The sequence below is a fragment of the Spea bombifrons genome, chromosome 5 (assembly GCF_027358695.1).
Source record: "Spea bombifrons isolate aSpeBom1 chromosome 5, aSpeBom1.2.pri, whole genome shotgun sequence".
Classification (NCBI taxonomy): domain Eukaryota; kingdom Metazoa; phylum Chordata; class Amphibia; order Anura; family Pelobatidae; genus Spea; species Spea bombifrons.
The window spans coordinates 95155608-95178629 of NC_071091.1; the positions used below are offsets into that span (position 1 = coordinate 95155608).

Below are 23022 nucleotides of genomic sequence, written 5' to 3' on the forward strand. Positions count from 1 at the left end.
CCTTTATTTAAAATCCTGTCCATATTGTGCACTTCCTGTGGTGAAACTTACATGTAATTGACACTATACTGTGATAATTACCAATGCAATATTATAAAAAAAAAAACCACACCTAACTTACTATGCAGTCTTTTTATCTAGTATGCGTCTTGCATTTTAGCTTTTGCCTTAAACTCTTCATATATTCTTTTCGTTCCGGTGATTGGCAAGCTTTCACATGTTTAAATATTATTATCACTTCCTCTGAATACACTCTGCATCCGCATTACCAATTATCTCTTATAATCCGGTATATATAAACCAATCCCAAATATTATATTTAATCCTTTAGCAGCGGTTAGTTAGCCGTAGTAATCAATCTATGGAACTACAATTCCCATAACCCTACTCGGGTTTACAAACAAGCTACCTGTAGTTGTCAATCTATGGAACTACAATTCCCATAATGCTCAGTGTCCCACAGGGTCTAACCGGTTTTAGAAACAAGCTAACTGTAGCTATCAATCTACAGAACTACAATTCCCATAATGCCCAGTATCCTACAGGGTCTACCTGGGTTTAGAAACAAGCTAGTAGGCACAACGAGGACAGGTGGCCCCATGTGAAGCCGCGTGCAAAGGAGTGAAAGTATACTTTGCTGTGACTATTTGTATATCCATCATATTTATTATCTAATTTACACTCTGCGGAAAATGGCTGGACACTTATTTATTATTCACTAATTGCACTTTCCGTTGGTGCACTTGTGCCTATTAATTAGGATGGATCACGGATTTTTTTGATCACGACCTGCATAATGTTTTTCCTTTGGACACGTTTTTCAGTTTTGACGTTTTGGACCACTGCATCGCATGGAGGACTGGTTTCCAGTCGTCTGTTGGGAGAGGTGGGAGAAGTCTTTTGGCTACCCACCTTTTTCCCTATAGGGGTTCTCCTTTTCGGAGGGAACCATGAAGATCCGACCCTCCTGCAGGCCTTTTGGCTGGGGTGGGGAGGAAAAGCTCTGGCATATTCCATGGGGGATTGCCGAGCGACAGTTTACAGATGGACCTGAGCTTCGCTGCGTCTTTCACAAGATTCACGGAGCACACCCAAGAGAAGCACTACACCTCGGGCTTCCAAAAAAAAAAAAAAAATCTTATTTACACTCTGCTATATTTTATTACAGAACCATTTATCTACAAAATAATCAAATTTCATTTTACCAGCTGAAGCTCATTAAAAATGTAATCTCGATAAGCAGTTTCAATAACCTAATCCTTCTTAATGTCGTCAGGTTCTATTAGTCTCTTTATAGGGGCATTCTGATCATATTGAGACATATGCGTATTTATTAAAGTGTTAGAATAACATAATATAGAAATTTATTTGCATAGCAGTATGAAACCAAAGGCATTTTTTAAGCATCACACAATATTTTTTTAAATTATTTTATTAAAGTGTTTTTAGGAAGTGTTCAAATTCTTGTACGGATGTCTTGGCGACCTCATCACAAAAACAATCATTAGGCAAGGAAGCGATCTTATCTAAAGACACGTAGTTTGGTTGTGTTGGGTCATACACCGCTCGTCCGAGAAAAGTCAGATACTGGTGTCTCTCCTTCAACCTCAACAGATTTGTATTGAAAACCTGCAGACAAAAAAAAAAATGTAAGACTGAGAAGACTTGTAGTAGCTTCAATAATTCATCTGAAGTCTTTTATTTGAAGAATTTTCATAAATAAAAAGAATGTAATAAAGCGATGAGAGCATGGAACCAAACCGCGTGTCTATTTTTATTTACTGATTTTACCGGATAATAATGCACGTCGCGTTACTTACTACATACGCTACAGATCATAAGTTTGGGGTCACATTGTGGTTTTCATGGAAATCAATGACATTTCTAGCTGTAATACATAATTGCAAAAGGGTTTTCTAATGATCAATTCACCGTTTAAGCTTCAACTTGGATTAGCAAACACAACGTCCGATTGGAACACAGGAGTGATAAAGGGCCCCTGTACCCCATGAAGATATTCCATTAAAAATCAGCTGGTTCCAGCTACAATAGTCATTTACAGCATTAACACTGTATCTCTGATCAATTTCATGTTATTTTAATTGATAAAATGTGCTTTTCTATTAAAAATAAGGACATTTCTAAGTGACCCCAAACTTTCAAACAGTAGTGTAGGAAATGACCTACCCTAAATTTGATTTGATATAACGGCCCAGTTCAATGCTGGCAGAGCTGGGCATGACTAGTGGGCATATACTCCTCCAAAGTGGTGACAGAGAATGTTCAATAACTTTACCAAGCATTTTAGTGCAACTATTGTTCCTAAATGTGGCATAACCAAGTTCTGAGTCTAAAAGCCCATTACTTTTTCACACATTTATGGGTATTGCAGAATTTTCCTTAATAAACAACATAAGTATCGTTATTTTGCTCAGGTTCCATTTTATCTATTATTAGGTTCTGTTCTTCAGTTCCAAAATATTTAACAATGCAGAAAATCAGACATGTGGCAAATTCCATTTCCATACGTTATAATTATTATAATAACACAAAAAACACATTGTAAAATTTATAGCCGCTAAATAACGTCTCCCAAAGTTTTGCTTTTAGAAATTTCACTAATATTTTAAATATTACCTTATATATACACACATACATACATACATGCATATTCAATAATGTTCCTTGGTGACATCAAAGTAAAATACCTGTGGAAATTTTATAATAATATGGTGAGGAATTCCCATTTTATTGTGCACATAATCAAACGTTTCTGTGAGCTTCTTCTTGTTGGAGGTTAATAGCTTGGGAACTCTCAGTGCGATGTGTTGTATTTCATTTTTACGGAATCCAAGTTCAATCTCACACACCTAGAAAGCAAAACCATAACTTTAACCACAACGCTACTCACAAAAGCAGAGCACGTGTTTAAAATGGTACAAGATTTCTTCATAAAGTGATGATATAAAGAAGACTGAAAAGTTATTTGTTTTATTATCCCTTACGAAAAATTACTGCAGTTTTTACTGAAGTAATACTGCAGTTTTTTGGACATGAAAAAACTGCAATAGTGCACTTTTACTGCAGTATTACTGCACATTTACTGCATTTGTACTTCACTGTACTGCACTTTTACTGCAGTTATTTTTGTAAGGAAGAACAAATGCAATAAAGCTGCAGTACATTGAAGTACAACTGTAGGTTTGCAATATAAAAAAAGTGCAGTAAATGTGCAGTAAAACTGCAGTAAAAGTGCAGTATTTCAGTTTTTTCATGTCCAAAAAACTGCAGTATTACTTCAGAAAAAACTGCAGTAATTTTTCGTAAGGGACATATGGACTTGGGTGACCACATGGCCCGGATTGGCCGGAATGAGGAGTCTGAGTAAAGGAGGACTTTTCAACTCTCCTGATTTCTTGAGAGTTCAGAAGCCTCTCCTGATAGGCTGAGTCCCTCCTTCACACCAACTCAGAGTAAGCTGAAGCCAACACCAGGTATGTTTGACTCTGTGTGTGACTGTGTTTGTCTGTTTGTCACAGTGTTTGTTTGTGTGACTGTGTTTGTCTGTTTGTGAGACTGTGTGTGTAATGTCTGGTAATAGAGGAGTTAATTCTCTGAATCTACTCATGCCTGGTATTAGAGGGGTTAACATTCTATATCTGCTCATGTCTGTAATGAGCATATGTATATTATTAAATCTGAAATCAACATGGTTTCCAAGGCTTCTTAACAATGAATATATAATAGTATATGTGAATCAGTGTGTATGTGAGATATATATATATATATATATATGTGTATATATATATATATATATATATATATATATATATATATATATATATATACACACATACACATATATATATACAATATATAAAATGTATTTTATGTGTATGTGCATTTGTGAATCAGTATATATATATATATATATATATATATATATATATATACACACACACACACCTGTGTGTGTGTGATCTCATCTGCTTCATAGTGTGTCCCTGAATGGCAGAAGAAAATGTGGCCACCCTAATATGGACAGGTGATCACTGATATTTTGTAAAATAAATAGAAATGATTAAAGAATCAGAACCAAGGGGGTGGGGTGGTTGTTTTAAGGATTTTGGGATAGTGATGATGCTAGGTGCAATAGTACATGAAATCTAAAAAGACAGCAAGAGTGACTTAATACTCAAAAATATCTCACGAGCTGCTGAAACTATCGTAAGCTCTGTCACAGTGTATCTCCATAATCATACCTTAAGATTTTCCCTAACAGGCTCCAGGCTGCCGGTCACCATCCTTGGAAAACGAGTAACAAGATCCCTTGTCTAAAATAAAAATAATAAAAAAATCCAAATATTTATTATAGACTTAAAAATATGTAGATGTAATTTAAGTTATGATTTCTTAGAAAACAAACCTGTAATTCGTATGATGGAACAAACAAGTATAGAACATACAGTATGCAGAAAGTGATATTTTGGAAGTAGTCAGAATGTGCTCTAGATGGTGCTATGTACGCAGACTATCCCACATTAGGCAGCAAAAACAAATCAGTCTCACCTTCTCTGCACTGAGCCCAAGCTCCTTCTGAAAGAAGCCCAGACGATTATCCAGTCTCTCCACCGAAAAGTTCAGCAGATAGGGAGCTCTCGAGACCATCCGAGTAATTGCTTCTTTGCCGAATTTTTTCCTGCTCAGGTAAGCCACCCTGAAATGTTAATGCCACATAAAGACGACATTTCAGTTTACTGAACTAAGAAAGTGTGACGGCGCTGCACATGAAATGCCAAAAGCCGAGGCACAAAGGTGAGCAAGACTAGATACATCAATAAATAGGACACAGTTTAAAGCCCAATTGTCTGCCTTAGATGAGGCATCCCTTGAAATTAATTAAATGCATTTTTCTTTTTATATATACAAAAAATATATAAATGTAATTTATAAAGTACCAGCTGATGTGAAGCTATGGTTACAAAAAATAAATAAATATAAGAATACGGATTATTCCGACTTCCCCCCCTAAATGTTTGAAAGTGGATCAGATTTCCGACTACAATTGCATTACAGGTAGATATCTACCTGTAGAGATCTTAAGGTCTGATATCTCGCCAACTGCTTCTAAATACTTTATGTGGCTTACAAGTGTGTAGCGGCTAAAGCTTACTTGCACCAGCCATTTATCAGGAAACCCCGCTCATTGGCTGCAGGTTAAATCACTTATCTTGTTTTCTACTTTCTGCCAACTTGGCCATCACTGAATGAAAGTTATCAAAGGCTTAACAGATTACTATTTTGGGGAACGTCTTATGTTCCTGTACAGAGCCTCATTACCAAAATGATAAATACCCTTGCAGAATTTATTTAACCTTTCATTACCAAAACCCCATCCATGATTATATTGTAGCAAAAAAAAAAAAAAAGAGATATACATGGCATGAAAAGAGCAAAGATAAAAAAAAAAATAGAGTCTAATGGAAAATGTCACAGTTCTAATAACCGAGTGATATGCAACTGAAAGGGTAGAAAATATACAAAAGTAAAATAGTTCTCTTGGCTCGTGTGCTTTTCCCCATTTGTCGGATCTAAAAACAGGGAAGAAAGCTTGGAATTCATTCATTAACAGCGTGTAGGCTGCGGGGCTTTCAGAAACTACGCCTTGTTGCGATGAACGCCATGTATTTCCAGCTTTGCGCTATTGATTTGTACTTCTCTGTTCTGTATAAAGAGAAATATTTGTATAAGGTGCAGAGTTCTGCGTATAGAACATAGATTGCTTTTTTTTTAGCGTTTCCAGTCGGTACGAGATACCAAATCTATAACCGCCATCACCACACCTGTTTTTTTTGTAACCCTGTGAAAAAGGCATTGCATAAAATTATCAGCGCTCTGTACAAATAACAGCTTTGTACACATTTTGGCACATGATTAGAGCTATAAAAGAAAAAAAAAACAACTGGTTGTACTACCTGGGTGGAGAATGCTCTGTACATCCTGCCAGAGCACAAAAACACACAACACTACAGGATAGGATCCCAAAAGGGGTCATCGGGAGAGGACATGCCATCACCACCAGGTACGTTTAGGGCTGCGTAGGTGACTTGATTGCACAAGAAGGTCATATTGTTGGGCTAATCAAAGGGACTGGGGGATGCAATGGTTAAAATGAAGCAGATAATAGTTTGTGTCACAGAGAACCATAAAAAGCAATTTTAATCAACCAATATTTACAAGCTGTCTGGGAAACTGGCCAGTCCCTCAGGTCGTTGCTGTTCGGACTGTTGCTTCTTCCAGGCACAGAATTTTAAGTAAGATTATAGAATGTTGCATCTCTTTGCACTAGTACTAAACTTTTGTCTTTGCATCCAATGCTTGGTCTAATAAATATACGTCTTTGAATTAATTATATTTAAAAATATGAAACTTGTGTTTTTCCATTTGCTAGCAGAAAATGAATAGTAATGAAGGCTGGGAATGTTTCTACCATCTTTATTTAAAGGGTACAGAGTCGTTGCTCGTGGAGATCTGTAATCTCTTCCGCCAAGGTTCCACCATACCCTTACGTAATTTCTCTCCATTCTTCCATACTCCTGGAGGTTGCTGTGACAGCCTGTCAGGTCCGGGCTGATCATCTGGCACACCGGGCAAATGTCTGATGGGCCACTGGCCGACATCACTTTATGCTGCAGCGTGCGGCCAGTGATTTGAGATGCCCAAACTTAAAGTGCCAGGGCTGCCCGACCATCGCCCTCATTACAGCGAAAAGTCTAATCAGCAGGAGGGAAAAACACATTAGGAAACCCGGCTGGGGTCTCTACAGTTAAAGTGAGGAGATCCCCCGGTGAGGTCATTGCTGTTTGGGCGTTTAAATTCCCTCAATGGGACAGCATTCACTTAGAGCGCTGTCACATTCAATCGCTCAGCTCAGGACCAAAAATTCCGGCCCCAGCTAGCATAAGGGAGACCAGACTGTCAATATCTCCTTCTATACCAGTATGTTTTAACGTTTCCTAAAGTTATTGTCAATTTTAAATTGTCTTTGTTAAATATCTTCAAACAAATCTTGTAACTGCTACAGAATATGATGGTAGTAATATAATATATATATTACTAGTATATATTACTAGTAATGTAGTAATATATATATATTGTGACAAACCCTATAGCATGAGGGCCATACATGTCACTTTTAGGGGTCCTAAGCACAGTCCTCTAGGGCAATCAGGGTCAGGAACAGCAGCTTTGAACCAAAACAGCACTTTATTTTAATTGCTCAAACCCCAAAACCAAATCATAAAACGAAAACCTAGCTCCCAATTGGAGCCCTGTCTAACTGAACTATGCTGGTCCACACTGACCAGCCTAATCACCCACTACCTCAACCTCCCAGCCAGACCCAGCTACGCCAGGCTCTGGAAAACCTCCCCCAGACAACACACAAAATGTCCAGGCAGGTATTGCCTCACTTGGCTCAGGGATGATCTTGTTCAGGGCCTCTCCTTGCCCTGGGAGCGCAGGGAGCTTCCTCTTCCCCCAACAGTCTCCCTGAGTATCAGGCTCCAGGGGTTTTTAATGTCCAGCACCTGTGCCTGATGTCAGCCTCATAGAAATCCCAGACCAGATCCTGTGGACTTCTTGCCTCATGGAAAACCCGGCATGGAGTTTCCACAAAATGGGGAAATGGAGCATTGGCCCACCCTGCTCTCCAATTGCTCCACCCCAGGGACCCATACGTATACTCTGCATAGCAGCTGTACCCAGATGCCATGCTAATCATCTCCCTGGGGTTCACACGGTCACATATCCTCCCCACCAGCTCAGAACCATGGGGCTGAGCGACCATGGGACTAAGCAGCTCTGCTGATGACGTCCCTCTTAGGTTGGCATCAGGGGGCTTTCCTTTCCACACACCATAAATGTGGCCCGGTAGTGGATACTTCCTCCTTGTATCCGTCTGCCCTTCTGGGTTTCTGCAGTGATCAGTGAATGGGTAACACTTTGCACAGCCACGTCTCTTCTCTGTACAAATGAAGACCATCGTAGCTTGCCCATGAAGAAGGTCTACCCTGTGTGATCTACACGATACAGCCAAGCGCACACCATCTTCAAGCTGTTTCCCCGTAGCTTGTTCACCATCACTCCTTTTAATACCAAGCCCATTTTTATGTCCTCTTACCCCAGATGCGTGTAATGGATGGACCTTACTGTCACCTGTAGAAGGTTCCTCCTTTGAAGTATGGCTTCTGCTGGACCTGGGACCACCTGCTCCCTGGAGTAGCTTACTGCCATGTTGCTCTGCTAGTTGGTCAGTACTTCCAGCACCATGCATAGTCCCTCCATCACTTAGGTTATAATGGTTATTTTCCATGCCATTCTTCTTTTCCTCCAGGCAGCTTGTTTTGTACTGTATCTGCTCACTTGCTGCTTGTGCAATTTGTGACGTTTCAGATACTGTGTCCATTTCCTCTTGGACCTTAATCTGTTTCTGTAGAGCTAGCTTGGCCTCCCTTTCTTCAGCTAGCTGTATACCCAGTTCATCTAACTGGAGTTGTAGTAGTACATGTTTTTCTACTGCAGTAACCCTTTGTTCCTCAAGGGTTGCTTTCACCTCTCTCAGCTCTAAGGTGGATATCTCCAGTTGATGCCTGAGGGATATATTCTCTTTCTGCAGTTTAAGTCCAACTTGTTGAAGCTTTTCATTGGACATGAGGGCTTTCTCCAGATTCCCTGACAATGTGTCTCTCTCGGTCTGGATATCAGCAAGCTGCCTCATTAATGTTTGCCTGTCGCGTTCTGTGTTACTCAGTATTGCTTCCAGGTTACGTTGGATCATATCACTCTCCCTTAAAGCTTGATCTCTGTTGTGAATAGCCAATCCTAAGTCCTCCTCTTTTAGAAGCATAGCTGCCTCCATTTGCTTTAGCTGAGCTTCTGCATCCTGTAGCTGATCCTTGCATGATTCCAGTTCTGCCTTTTTCTGGAAATACTTGTCTTTTAGTGCTATGTTGGCCTTATGAAGTTCAGTGTTCTCTTTACTGGCTTTAAACAAGGCCTGGATTTCATCTTGTAGTTCTTTTACGGTCTCCTGCAGCTTTACTTTTTCTAGACGTTCAACTGCAAGTGTTAAATTCACACTGCTATTCTCAGAAAGGAGCCCGAATACACGCTCTGCGTCCTCTTTACCTTTCTGGGACACCTCCGCGAGACGTTTTTCAACCACCAGCTTTTGTTCCTGCAACTGTTGCATCTCTTGAAGTTTTGCTGCCAGATCAACACAATGCTTTTCTCTAGAAGCAGCCACTTCATTTTGCAAAGTGAAGTTTTCTCCCTCAAGCTGGCCAATAGTTCGGTGCAATTCCTCCTGTAATTGTGCTGCTTGGTTTTTAACCTTTATTAATTCATGTTCTTTTAGCATACACTCATCAGTCAGCTTTTTGGTCTTGCAGATCTGTTTCCCAACATACTCTGACTGCTCAATCACATACTGATTCAGCTCATCTCTGGGCATAGCTTCCACTTTCCTGAGCTTGGTAGTCCATGCCACATTGTTACCTTCACCACGACTCTGTTTGTCATAGGAAACATTTAGCTCTGTCAGTCTCTTAATTTCACAGTCCCTCTGTTTGATATCATCATCAAACCTTTGTTTGTTGAAGACAAACTCTTTCTGTAATTTGTGTTTCTCCTCCTGAAGCTGAAGAAAAACCGGTGAAAGACTTTCTCTAGCTACTGTAAAGTCTATTTTGTCCCCATGTGCACATTTGGAAGACATAGGTAGCATTCCCACTTTATTTCCTGCAGCATTTAGTTGATCTGTTACTTCTTTCAGCTGCAAGTTCAAATCAGAGACTTCACCCTGGTGCAGCCACTTTAAGGATTCAATTTCCTCCTTTAACTCTTGAGCCTCAACACAGGACCCTGCACACTTTATATCTGCCTTTTGTGCCAGTTTCAGTGGTTCCACATATCCACTGCAGGTTGGCTGGCGAGTGAAACATGGAAAGGACATTTTATTTCTGCTTTGCTGTCCTTTTCCCATCTTGCATTAGACCAGCAGTCACTGCAATACACAAATCCAAGAGATTGTACTCCAGGTCTTTAAATCTCTCCCTCTGCAGTATGCAATCAGGTAATTACCAGCAGGCCATAGCGACGAAATGCTTTTGTTTTGCAGGTTTCACAGCTATGCAATACTTTTATCCAGCAAATAGAAACTTCACGTCCGGATCATCAATAAGTCGTCAAACACATCAAGGCCATCCTCCATAAGCATATGTATTTCAGCCAGCAATACACAAGGGCACATGCCATGCAACAGTCTTTGCAGAGTTTCCACTCAATCCTCCTGGTTAAGCTGTAATCACTTCTGGCACATCCACTGCAGCTTGGTAGCTTCAGGCCGCACAACACTTGGGGTTCCTGGATCCAGTGTAGCACTCGTCACCAGCATCCACTCAGTTGTTCACTTGGTTCCTGCTTTCTGCCTACAGACCATAGCAGTGCTTTGCCCGCATTCTCCACCATATGTGACAAGCCTCCCTTTTCCTTGGGACTTTTGTCAAGGATCTTGGCTGTAACCACAGTCTTCTAGGGTAAATGAAGTCCAGGACACATCCAGCTCAGCTTCAATGTTTATTTTCAAGGAACAAACAGCAGCAGTTGTAAGCAGAATAACAGTCTTCGCTTAGAACAAAACAGGTCACAATTTACCATCAATATGGCTTTGCAGAGAGAAACCACCCCTCAGTTTATCAGCTCTCCTAGCTGGCATAACAGTGGCTTCTTCTCTGAATCAGGCTCAAACCCTTTTACCTTCTGCCTGCTAATTAATCAGCCACAGGTGAGCTGCTACTTACCCCACACCTGTGGAGCTTCTGTCCAGAACGCAGGCTCTGGACTGGACCAATACAGCAATTAGTGCTGTTGGAGCACTGGCCCACCCTGCTCTTCCAGGTGCTCCGCCCCAGGGACCCTTACCATGTTTTGCAAACTGCCAGTAGTGCAGTTTGTAAACAAACAACATATTTCCCTGGGACATATTTTAAAGCAGGCTACTATTGACCAAGGCTGGTCTAATATACCTGCCATCTATCACTTTACCACACCTTTTGTCACAATATATACTTGGCTCGCTGAAGAACTGTGAGGGGTGGTTCAACTACAGGTTAAGTTGCACCTTTAGGCCATGTTGTATACATTGCTCACCCCTGTACTATTATTATGAGGGATGAAGTATGTTGCTCGATATATTTTTTTTTTAATTAAAAATATTCATTACTTGAATATATTCAATGGGTAAAAAAAGCTCTAAAACTCTCAGATTATATCTGAAGAATTCTCCTTGTCAGCAATTAGTATATTTTCCCCCGAAATAGGTCTTTTTTTACTTTTTACTATAACATTTTGAAAAGCAAAACACAGGAAGTATCTTGTTGGACGGGTCTGCATGGATTATTAACTATAAAAATGCTTTTTTGTGTTACAGACCCTATATTATATATCCTACAACTGAAATGCACTTAAGGAATATAGTTAAGGGATGAGCAAGTTCAATATTCCTTCCAGGCAAGCTAACGGAAAGATGGAACGTGAGAGAAGGTAAGTGGTTAAATCAGTAATCACTCAGTTCACAAAGTTTATGAGAGAACTAATCTGCTTCCAGCAGATATGGTAGAGGTTAATACAGCGAGATAGGTAATCTTGACAACGCAAGGACCCAAGAAATAAGGCTCAAGGTTTTGCAATATGTAAAAATAGACAAGGAATGGTTCTTATCTGCTAACAAATTCCATTTCCCTAGACCTCAAGAAGCTCCCAGAGCCAAGTAGTTATGGTACCAGAAATGATTCCTCCTGGCTTCTGTTTGTTTTTTAATGTAGACTCCTATAAGGAAATATAAGAACATTATACCTTTTTACCTTTATGACTGCAACACGTATGCGTTTAAGAATTACCCAGGTTATAAGTGCTATGTCAAGATAATCACAAAAAAAAATACCCAATGTAATTTATTGTAAATCCCCAACAATTTTGGTGTCCCAATCAGCATACAGGTGGGGCCATGGGCAGGTCAGATGCCTGGCACTTAGCTTTAAGGCATTGAAAGGTGGCCACATGAGAGCAACAGCCCAGACCTCTATTGATTCCACAGCACGGTCATCAGGTCAGAAGAGATCAGAGAATCTCCCCAATTGGCCCATGAGTACCGCCATATGCAAAAACAGTTGGGCAGCATAGAAGCACAGGCCTGCATAATTAGGACTGTCTCACAAAAAACACGGACTCTTGGTGTATGTATGTAAAAGGCTAAAAGTCTTAGTAATGTCCATAAAAGACAATATTTCTTCTGGGAATTGCTATTTTTCTTTTGTGTTTCTAATGTTAACAATAATAAATCATAATAAGAACTTACATTTTAGCATTAGGTATTCTACATGACCTAAACTATGTGGACACCTAACACCTATATGAACTTGTTGGACATCCTATTCCAAAACAATGGGCATTAATATGAAGTTGGTCCCCCCTTTGCAGCTATAACAGCTTCCACTCTCCTGGGAAGGCTTTCCACAAGATTTTGGAGGGTTTCTGCTGTGGGAATTTTAGCCCATTCATTCAGTAGAGCATTTGTGAGGTCAGACACTGATGTTGGACGAGAAGGACTGGCCCACAATCTATGTTTCAGTTCAGTTCTGTGCGGCCGGTCAGGTTCTTCCACACCAAACTCATCCAACCATGTCTTTATGGAGCTTGCTTTGTGCGCTGGGGTACAGTCATAATGGAATAGAAAAGGGCCTTCCCCAAACTGGGTATGCTGTAGCATTAACATTAGCCTTCACTTCAAATAAAGGGCCCAAACCCTGAAAAACAGCCCCACACCATTATCCCTTCTCCACTAAACTTTACAGTAGGCACTATGCATTCCGGTTGGTAGCGTTCTCCTGGCATCCACCAAACCGAGATTGGTCTGTCAGACTTCCAGATAGTGAAGTGTGAATCATGACTCTAGAGAACACATTTTCACTGCTCCAGAGTGCATTGATGGTGTGCTTTACACCACTCTGGCCCACAGTGCTTGTGCTGATGTTGCTCCCAGAGGAAGTTTGGAACGCTGTAGTGAGTGATGCTGCAGAAGACTTTATGTGCTACGCACTTCAGCACTCATCAACCCTGTGAGTTTGCGTGGTCTGCTGCTTCATGGCTAAAGGGGTTACTTCTACACATTTCCACTACACAATAATAGCACTTAAAGTGGACCGGGGAAGATTTAGCAGGGCAGATATTTCACGAATTGACTTAAGGCAAAGGGAGCATCCTTTGACAGTGCCACGGTTAAAAGTCACTGAGCTCTTCAGTACGACCCATTCTACTGCCAGTGTGTGCTTCATTTTATATACCTGTCTGCATTGGATATGGCTGAAACACATTAACTCAATTAGGAGGGGTGCCCCAATACTTCTGGTCATACAGTGTATGTTTGATGGTGTAAAGAATATAAATATGATCTCCAATGCCACTCTCACACTACCGTGTGGTATCTTTATCTGCAAATAGTGGCTTTTAGAACCAGTTGCATTTAAAGGACACTACAATCTCCCGGGAAGCCCCCTAAACAACTAATGCATTCAAAACTATATTAACATGCATTAATTAAGCCTGCAGCCACCCACCACTCTGTGGTCTGACGATCTGCTTGAAGCAGCTAGTCAGCGACAGGAAAGCATGCCATCGGAGATCAAAGAGACCCCCTGGACCACTCACTGAGCCAGTGCTGGAGCTGACCGGCGGCACGTATTTCACATGTCAGGTGATGTCTTCGGCAGTTGTTAGGCCCCCTGGAACTTTTGCCCAAGCCAGTAGAGGAACTGGCCGGTGGCGATTATGGCATACAAATATACTAGTAGGCAGGAGAAGTGATCAGTCGAATACATTTTCTGCAAGCCCTTGAGGGGGAGGAAAAAAAATGAGATACGTATCGGGCGACTCTCATTAATACCTCCATGCATTTCTAAGTGGGAACAATTATTATTGAAAGGGCCCACACAGCTATCATATGCATACGATTGCTGGAGCGTCCTTTTAAATGCAACACAGACGTGTGGATTCGGTTACCTACCAAATGCTTCAAAAGGAAGTGAATTTGTAAGACAAAGTCCAGAAATATTAAGAGAAGCCATTTGTAGGTCACCATGCCCGAAATATGAGAATTAAAGGGAAAGTGCAAGTGCTACTTACTCTATAATAAAACAATCACATAGATTCACTTTCCCCATTGATTAATAAGTATGACATCTGTTACCTGTATTGCAATGTAACATTATGCAAAAGAAAACACAATTCTGTAAAATCAGGGCTCACATGACCACTGTCTGGCAAGACTGCAGACTAGAATTAATTCATTCAATAATGTTAATTCGTCATTGACATTTTATTGAATAAATATCAATGTTACGCATTGTTTCTTTACTCAGCTGCCCTTGTAGCCACTCTTTGATTAAACATTTAACATCCAGCCAAGGCAGACATTAATATAGGGGGAAAATACTGTTTTCAGATGATAGTAGGTGCTTTCAGAATGGTATAGCCTATATACCACATTGAGTAGCAAATATACTGACTCTGCATAGAAGGTATAATGTTTCCGTGGGAGTTACTATGAATGTGGCAAGAACAAACAGCAAGAAGAAAATCTAATTTTTGCCCAGCTCTTGGACAAATTACCACTCATGTGTCCCAAAAACTAATTCTTCATAAGCCTTATTAGGGTATTTCTACCAGTGACAAATAGAAACTTTTTACGTACACATTTAAAAATCAGTTTCAGACTTTAAATTTGCTTTCCAACTCCCCCACCCCATACATGAGCAATAAGAATCTAAAATAAACAAAAAAGCAAGCTGCCAATAGTTGAAGAGGGTAAAAAAGCTAGAAGAAATTAGATTGAGGTCATTCAGACTGGCAAAAGCAAGGGCTCATTCTTTTTAAATCTACCCGAGATGACTACAAGAATGGATATGTCCCTAGGTGTTCCAGATTCTCATTTCCAAAGATGGATGAGCATAATTCAGTCACAGTAATACTAAAATGTATAGGAATGAAAAGAAAAATCATGTGCAGGACACCAGGGCTAATGTGTTTTATGGCAAGCAGGGATATTACAAGATAGCTACAGCAGTCATGTGAGAGATAGCGATAGAATAATCCTTTTCTTGATTTCCATCTGATTCCACTCTCTAAAAGAATATTGAGATCCTGTCGAAACGGCAACTCAGATAAGACATAGCAATGCATAAAACATTAGCTGTTGTATTACACAAAAAAAAAAAAAATCAGCCCTAACAGAGAGGCGGAAAATGGAATTCTGTACGCCTCGTTCATCAAGGTTAACTGATAAACTGATTCCAGAACTTTAAATGGAAGTTTCCGTTGTGGAAGGCTGATTAATTTTCAAGCGACTTAGAAAGCAGTCCGTCTGTATTTTGCAATGTTTTATCTCTGCATTCTTCATTCAGTAATGGATGTTTTTGTTTTTCCGTGAAAACCAGTAGGAAAGTGGCGCTGTACTATTTTGCACCGTTTACTGCTGTTTCGGGCTGGAAATACTGTAGTTTCCTTATCTAAAAGAACCTCTGGTTTGCGGAGCGAAGTAGATAAAAGTGCATATAACGGACTAACAAATGCCCTAAGGGTACATGTGAATTCTTACTTTTTTCATCATTATTAATTCTAGGGGCTCCCTGTTTTCTTCCGGTCCCATTATTAATTCTAGGGGCTGCCTATGCCATTACATTACCTTAATTTATATAGTGCAAGCATGTTCCTTAGTGATGTGAAATACTTTAAAACCACAAATAATAACAAACTGGTACAAAGGAGAAGAGGGCCCTGCTGTTGCAAGTTTACAATCTAGTCGGTGGATGAGGGGGAAGTGAAGCAGTAGGAGAGGGCTGCTTTTATGGGGATCATTTGGTCAAGTCAGGATGATCTGTAGAGGTTGTTGATCGTTCAGATGGCTTCATTAGACTGATGGCTGAGTGTGTTAGAAAGAATTACGCTTCTTGAAAAAGGTGGGTTTTCAGATAGCTTTGGAAAGTCGAGGACGAGGGAGAAAGTCGGATGGAACGGGGAAGGGAGTACAGCGCGGGGGAAATCATGACTATGTGAGTGAGAAGAGATAATGGCGTAGAAGGGAGACGAAGGTCTTGAGAGGAATGAAGAGAGTGGTGGGGTGTATTTGGATAAGAGGGTAAGGGCTCTGTAGGTCAGGAGTTTGAAGTTGATTCTGAAGGGTATGGGGAGCGAATGGAGTGACTGGCACAGTGGAGCAGCAGATGAGGAACAGAGACAGACCTATTACTAATTCTAGGGGCTCACCGTGTCCCAGCCCAAGTATTAATGCTATAGGGGCTCCCTGTACCTAAGTGCCAGTTCTGCTTAAAAAAAACATTCATTGTGATGGCAGAAAATTGTCTCACTGGCCACTTTATTAGGTACACCTGTTCAATTGCTTGTTAACACAAATAGCTATTCAGCCAATCACATGACAGCAACCCAATGAATTTAGGCACGTAGACGTGGTGAAAGTGACTTTGACATGGTTGTTGGTGCCAGACGGGCCGAGTATTTCAGAAACTGCTGATCTATTGGGATTCTTACGAACAACCATCTCTAGGGTTTACAGAGAATGGTCCCAAAAAGAGAAAATATCCAGTGAGTGGCAGTTGTATGGAAGAAAATGCCTTGTTGATGTCAGAGGAGAATGGGCAGACTGGTTCAAGATGACAGAATGGCAACAGTAACTCAAATAACTCGTTACAACCAAGGTATGCAGAATATTATCTCTGAACGCACAACACGTCGAACCTTCAAGGAGATGGGCTACAGCAGCAGAAGACCACACCGGGTGCCCCTTCTGTCAGCTAAGAAACTGAGGCTACAATTCGCACAGGCTCACCAAAATTGTGGTGGAACAGAGAGATTTTCATCATGGATGTGCAGCCGACAAATATGCAGGAATGTTTCTGAGGAATGTTTCCAGCACCTCGTAGAACGTATGCCTTAAAAAATGAAGGCAAAAGGTGGTCCCAACCCGGTGCTAGCAAGGTGTACCTAATAAAGTGGCCAGTGAGTATAGTCTGCTCTTTTATAAACACTTTCTATAATAAGGCCCATGGAATATCCAGCGGTGAAAGGTGGCCCTGTTGCACAAAAATGTTTAGGAACCTATATTGTAAGCTAGTACACCACTGTGGTACCCTCCCCTAAAAAAAACAAAAGCAGGGTGTGTAACACTTAACATGTGCAACGCAGCATTCCCTTCCAAATTCCTAAACATTAAGTGCGTGACACTCCCGGCCTAGCAACCGTTGCCTGCCAAAAAAGGTAGATGCTGTTTGGCTGTTCTCTTCAGTTTAGGTCATGTCAGCTGCAATCGCCGCAGAGCCTCAGCCAGAATAAAAATGTATCATATTACAGAAAAATATACTCAAATAGATCTTAAGGTGTAAGTCTCTGTGAGGCTGGTCCCAGAAGTTCAGGACCAGTAATGAGTTCATTAAATTAAAAATATGGATCTGGTACTAGGCGTTAACGTAACGCGCATGACAGATGCTGACAGCAGGTGACATCACTTGGTGTGCATGTGCTCTAAATCGACAGAAGGCTGCCCAATGACGAAGGAAATCAAAATTCAGGGAACGTTTCTCCTCCAGGCTGCATAGAATGTACAGCCTGCCAAGGTCTATCACCTCCAACCCAACTGGCGGCAAAGGAAGATGAAGAAGAGCCTGCCCAAACTGCCAATGCATAAAGCACAGGTAGCCTGCAGCAGAGTATGCCCATAATAGTCAAATATGATTTATAACACATTACATAAGATTAACACACTTTCATGAAGGACAGATCCATGTCAACTATTCTATAAAGAAGTTAGCAAAAATATAGACCAGGCTCTTTCACTAGATGGCTTTCAGTAGATGGCTAAAGCATTTGGTTTAGTCCCTTATAAAAAGGTTACTGTACTAATTAAGAGAGATAGCTTTAGGCAACAAAGATGGAGTTGAGAGAGTTATTGTTAATTAAAAATTCTCTAACTGGACAAAAGGGGTAAGTGAGTCTAGGACAGAACCCTGAGGAACACCACTTTTATTTGATGTGTTTATTACTTATCTTGTGGTGGGTATTGAAAGCCACATGCGTTAGCAGACGAGAACTAGGTAACTTAACCCCTTTATGACAAAGCCCGTACATGTATGGGCTCAAAATGCATTGTTTTCAATGGGTTTAGGGACTGCCCATTGTCCTTAAGGGGTTAATAAAGTTTAAACTAGACATTACTTCCCTGCAAGGACAGTTGGTGAAATTGGAGGACTTGACGGCCAAGTGGCAGATGAGATTTAATGTTGACAAATGCATGCTATGCATTTTGGAAACATAAGTACATGTGTAAATCATGCTATATATGGGGTTCATTACATGAAAATCACTCTGGAGTAACTGGAGACAATAACCTTAGCAAAAGTGTTCAATGTCGGTCAGCTGCCGCAAGGGCCAGTAAGATATTGGGATGCACAAAAATAAAACGGGATGAAAATATAATTTGCCTTTGTATAGGTTAACGGAAAGACCCAACCTTAAAAGACCCAACCTTAAAAAGGACATTATGGAGATTGACAAAATTCAGAGGCAGCTACAATGTAGATAAGAGGAATGGAACACCTTAGTTATGAAGAAAGGCTACATTTGTTTACATTAGAAAAAATGCATCTTAGAGGGGATATGATATCATTATACAAATACATACAGGGACAACACAAGATGCTTGCCGATGACCTAATCATTAATGTGACTGTACAAAGAACAAAGGTCACCTATTCGGACTTGAAAACAGGAATATTCACTTCAAGCAGTGAAAAGGAGTCTTTACAGTAGTAACAATAAAAACGTGGAATTCACTGCCTACAAACATCAGTCAACCGGTGCCTTTAAATATGGGCTACGATTTTTTTTAGCAATAAGAATATGAGGACAGGATTAGTTGCAGCTTGTTGATCCAGTGAGAAATCGGATTTCCATTTTGGAATCAAAAAGGATTTCCGCCCTTTTTAGGCTTCAGTTTGGGTTTTGCGGCCACCTTCTGGATTAACAGCAAGGCAGAACTGTTTGTTTTTTCAACCCAAATTATGTTTTTACTATGTATCATAGCTCCTGCATTCTAGTACCTTGTCTGTAGGTTTTCCAGATCCTCACTTAGAATAAAAGGATTCTTCGTCAAATATGGCCCGAGCTGATGGTCTTCTAAACCCACATCCTTCAGGAAAAGGAGAATTTTGCTCACATCTTTCTCAAAATCTAACCGAAGAAGAACATTTGCCACATTGGGACGTTTTTCTATCTTTGACAAATCAACACCTGAAACAACAAATATATTTTACAATGAATTCAAAAGCAAACAAAACGAATTGTACATCAGGCAGTAAGGCATTTGATAATCAGATTTTATCAACCTAACGCTATGCAATTGAAACCAGGGACGTTTCTACTAGAGCAACTACACCTCCAATGATGCACATCTGCCAATTGTCCCAGTTTGGTCAGCACATTCCTGATAAACTGAGAAGTCTGATGGCGGAACATGCATAACATAGACAGGACCCGGGCACAACGTCACAACTCTACGTTGTGAAAATATAATCTTGCTACATTCGGGCCTGGCAGCATGGAACAAAATGGCAAGAATACCATAAATATTTTCTACCCAGGTATTGCAGGGGCGTCTGAGACATTTTTGGGAGAGTCTGTTGTAAACTGTATGGCTAACAGGGGCTAAAAGTGTTGGCATCCATTAAGTCAACACGGTATTCTATATGCATTATTGGAGGCAGGATGGGCAGACATACATATCGATTATATACATATAATTGATATGTTCCTATAGGAGACGGGTGTATAAAAGTTACCTCTGTTGATGTTAGAATAAGAGGAACCATATGGTTGTATACAGTCTCAGATTGATAATATACATCTGAATAACGGAACATTAAAGTATAAACACAGTTATACGTTATAGATGTTTTCACTGCAGGATGTGATTATGTGGTTATGGTTTTAGCTTAGCTCTGTCAGTTCCTCTTTAAGTGACATTTGAGAGTGATTTTCTACTAATAAGGCGATAGCTTCACTGGAAATGTCCCTAAAAACAACTTCAACGTTTGCTTTGTTAGAGAAACAATGGCCTTTCCTCAGCAAGAAAAAAAAAAGTTTTAACCCCTTTCAGGACCGGCGTTCTTGTACTGCGTCTTCCCTTGAAGACCACAGTTTTATTTAAATATTTTAATTCTGTGCTTGTGATTCGCTTCAAAGGGGGAGTGGCTGCTACGGATCGCTGGGGACACCCAGCAGTCAGTAGCAGCTGCCCCTCGCGATCCCATCGTCCATAGCGATGCTGGATCGCGCATCATCGATGACGTACCAGTTACGTCCTGGTCTGTAGTTGTATGAAAGTATTCCATACTTATAACATTTTCTTCAGGGAAAACAGGCTACCATTTCTTGACAATATAGTATGGTCCACTTGGACCAGTAGGAAAGACTAGATGGATTAATATGATGTCCTAATAGTGTTGGAAAAGGCCTTCACCCACTCCTTACAAAACATGTTCTCAGTCCAAACAAAGCCTATAAACAAAGAATTCTGGAAGAGGGTTCAGATACAAACACTCTAAATGGTCACCCCCAGGCATTTCACTCACCAAGGTTCACAAGTTTCTGTAAGGTCTCGGATCGGTCCACGTAGTCTTTAAGGGAGAAAGATGCAGGGGATATTGGAGGATCTGCATCAATCTGAACAGCTTCATTTTCACTAATTTCTTCCAGCGGAGACAAGGGAGGAAGACTTTCCAGATCTTGTCATTTAAAAATAGGTTAGGAAACAAAATAAACATGTAAATCATCCAGTTTCAAAATATAGTTCAACTCATGCTTTGTGTATTTATTAATGAAATACCAATAAGAGTTTTAAAGGGGTTATTACATTTACAGTTTATACCTTGCAGATCAGCTTCGATATCTGTATTGAGTATCACGGCTTTCTCCTGTTGCTGATCGGAGGTGACAGAAGGCAAATCGCTGTGTGGTTGTGCGACCGTCGTGCTGTATCGAGCAGTTCTTCCACCAGGCAACAAAATGCAGCTACGCGTCACATCAATGGCACCCGTCGGGCAGGCAAGCTGCCGAGTCCCAGCTATTTCAGTTCTCCTTAGCAAGATCTGTGATACTTCTTTTGAGTCTTTTAGAGTGTTGGAAAAACTTACACAATTCGTAAGATTTAAAAGCCGACATCTTCTTCCTATTCGACAAACCGCAAGGGTCATCTTTCAATATCTCAGCCAATCTAAAGGAGAAAAAAAAAGCCTAGTGTTATCTGTATCGCAGAAATGTTTGCAGTGTCTTTTGTCTTAAATGTAGACATTTAATGGCTTTTGAGGTCAGTTATGAAGTTCTTCTTGTAACTTTGACAGATAGAAGTCCAAAATGTAGGATACATGCCATTTAGCAGATCTGTAAAACGTCTGTGGCACAGGATCTTAGAATAGAGAGGACTGAACATTGCAGGTAACAGAGCTGTAATATTAGACAATGTGTAACATTTTACATATACGGCTGTATATACGGAAATAATACCCTCAATACCACGTATCATATTGATGCAAATGTGCTCCGGCAGAAAATTCCAGGATTAATGTATGTGAGCTGTCACTAGGGGGCACTGTATGCCATGATACTCTGAGCAAGATGGCAGCTCCTACTGGGGTTTATTCACTAAGGGAAGAGTTGGCAGGGGAGTGTGGTTACAGTTCCCTTATTTTACTATTCAAGGGTCAAACACTGTCAAGTTTCTCCAGAAAGAAGGACCGAGCTAGCCTTGTATAATAAATAATTCAACAGGTGACTGTGGAGAAATCACACTTATTTAACTATGCATACAGGGCCAACCAAGATCATCCTGCAGCACTATATCAATGTTTTTGCAATCCGGTTAGGCCGCATTATGCCTGTAACACGATAACGGGTAGTCTGTCGTTACACAAATAATCAAATCATTTGGTTTATGTAGAAAAATGATGATGATTGTGGTGCAAAGTTTAAAGTGGACTTATCACCATAGCAACCAATAGGTTGTTCCTGCTGACAGGTCCATTGCATCGGTTACTTACACTATAAGCTGGTGGGCATAGCTGGGAACTTCCGGCTCCGTCTACCTGCAGCCTTTCGTTATTATCTGATAAATGTAAATTACATCTGCTAGCCCTTTATAAATAAAAACAGATATACATATGAGGAAAAGACCAGTTTTAGGACTTTGCACCAGTCACTTTTTATGTAAAACACCAACTTGTTATGGAAAAAGTATCTGCAGCTAACAATATAAATAAAGCCTAACGAGGAGAAGCAAAAAACAGACACTTTCAGCAGATATGAACCATTCTGGTCTGCCCATTTATTCTCATGCTGTATGACCCAAACCTCATGTTCTCCTTTGTCTTGTTGTATTCATGACAACTTTACGCCTGTTCAATGCATTCTGAGATGCCCTCTCTGTATTAACCTCTACCACTTTAGCCGGATGGCTATCCCACTTATCTACCACCCTCTTAGTAAGGTAAAACTTCTTTACATTCCCGGGTGACTGCAATAACACGGGGTACAGGAAAAGACCGGGATTTACCGGGAATTATCTAGACTTACCAATGTCACAACAGTAACCCCATCCGCCGCTGTAACCCACGTGGGTGTATAGTACATAAGCGCACTTCCTTTACGGACGGCTCCACTTTCCATATACAGGGGGGGACACCTACTGTTTCACCGTCTGTGGCTGCGACATGAATATTGGGAGTTCCTCTTTTTCCATGAAGCAATATTATGATATTTATATTTTTTCGTGTAGTTAATCTCTATGTTTTAGATATATTTTTGTAGTTCGTACATGGTATCGCCGCCCCAACCCCCCTGTGA

At 40.5% G+C, this 23022-nt stretch overlaps 1 protein-coding gene across 1 annotated transcript; it reads right to left on the bottom strand.

Annotated features, from left to right (window-relative positions):
* Positions 1-1299: 1299 nt before the first annotated feature.
* Positions 1300-22814, bottom strand: MTERF3 (mitochondrial transcription termination factor 3). Its single transcript, XM_053467646.1, has 8 exons — positions 22753-22814; positions 21053-21397; positions 20757-20909; positions 19227-19416; positions 4570-4717; positions 4263-4334; positions 2709-2870; positions 1300-1629 (listed from the first exon to the last, which is right to left on the bottom strand). Exons 2-8 carry the CDS (start codon positions 21375-21377, stop codon positions 1435-1437), a joined length of 1245 nt encoding a protein of 414 aa, XP_053323621.1. The 5' UTR covers positions 21378-21397; positions 22753-22814; the 3' UTR covers positions 1300-1434.
* Between the last annotated feature and the right edge of the window lie 208 nt (positions 22815-23022).

What these genes read in the sequence shown, in the direction of transcription:
- MTERF3 (XM_053467646.1), bottom strand. Translation starts at nt 21,377, where the DNA reads ATGACCCTTGCGGTTTGTCGAATAGGAAGAAGATGTCGGCTTTTAAAT. An exon ending in CTGTTAGGGAAAATCTTAAG is followed by an intron (nt 2,871 to 4,262) that starts GTATGATTATGG and finishes TTTGCTTTCTAG; the next exon opens with GTGTGTGAGATTGAACTTGG. An exon ending in TTATTATAAAATTTCCACAG is followed by an intron (nt 1,630 to 2,708) that starts GTATTTTACTTT and finishes TTTTGTCTGCAG; the next exon opens with GTTTTCAATACAAATCTGTT.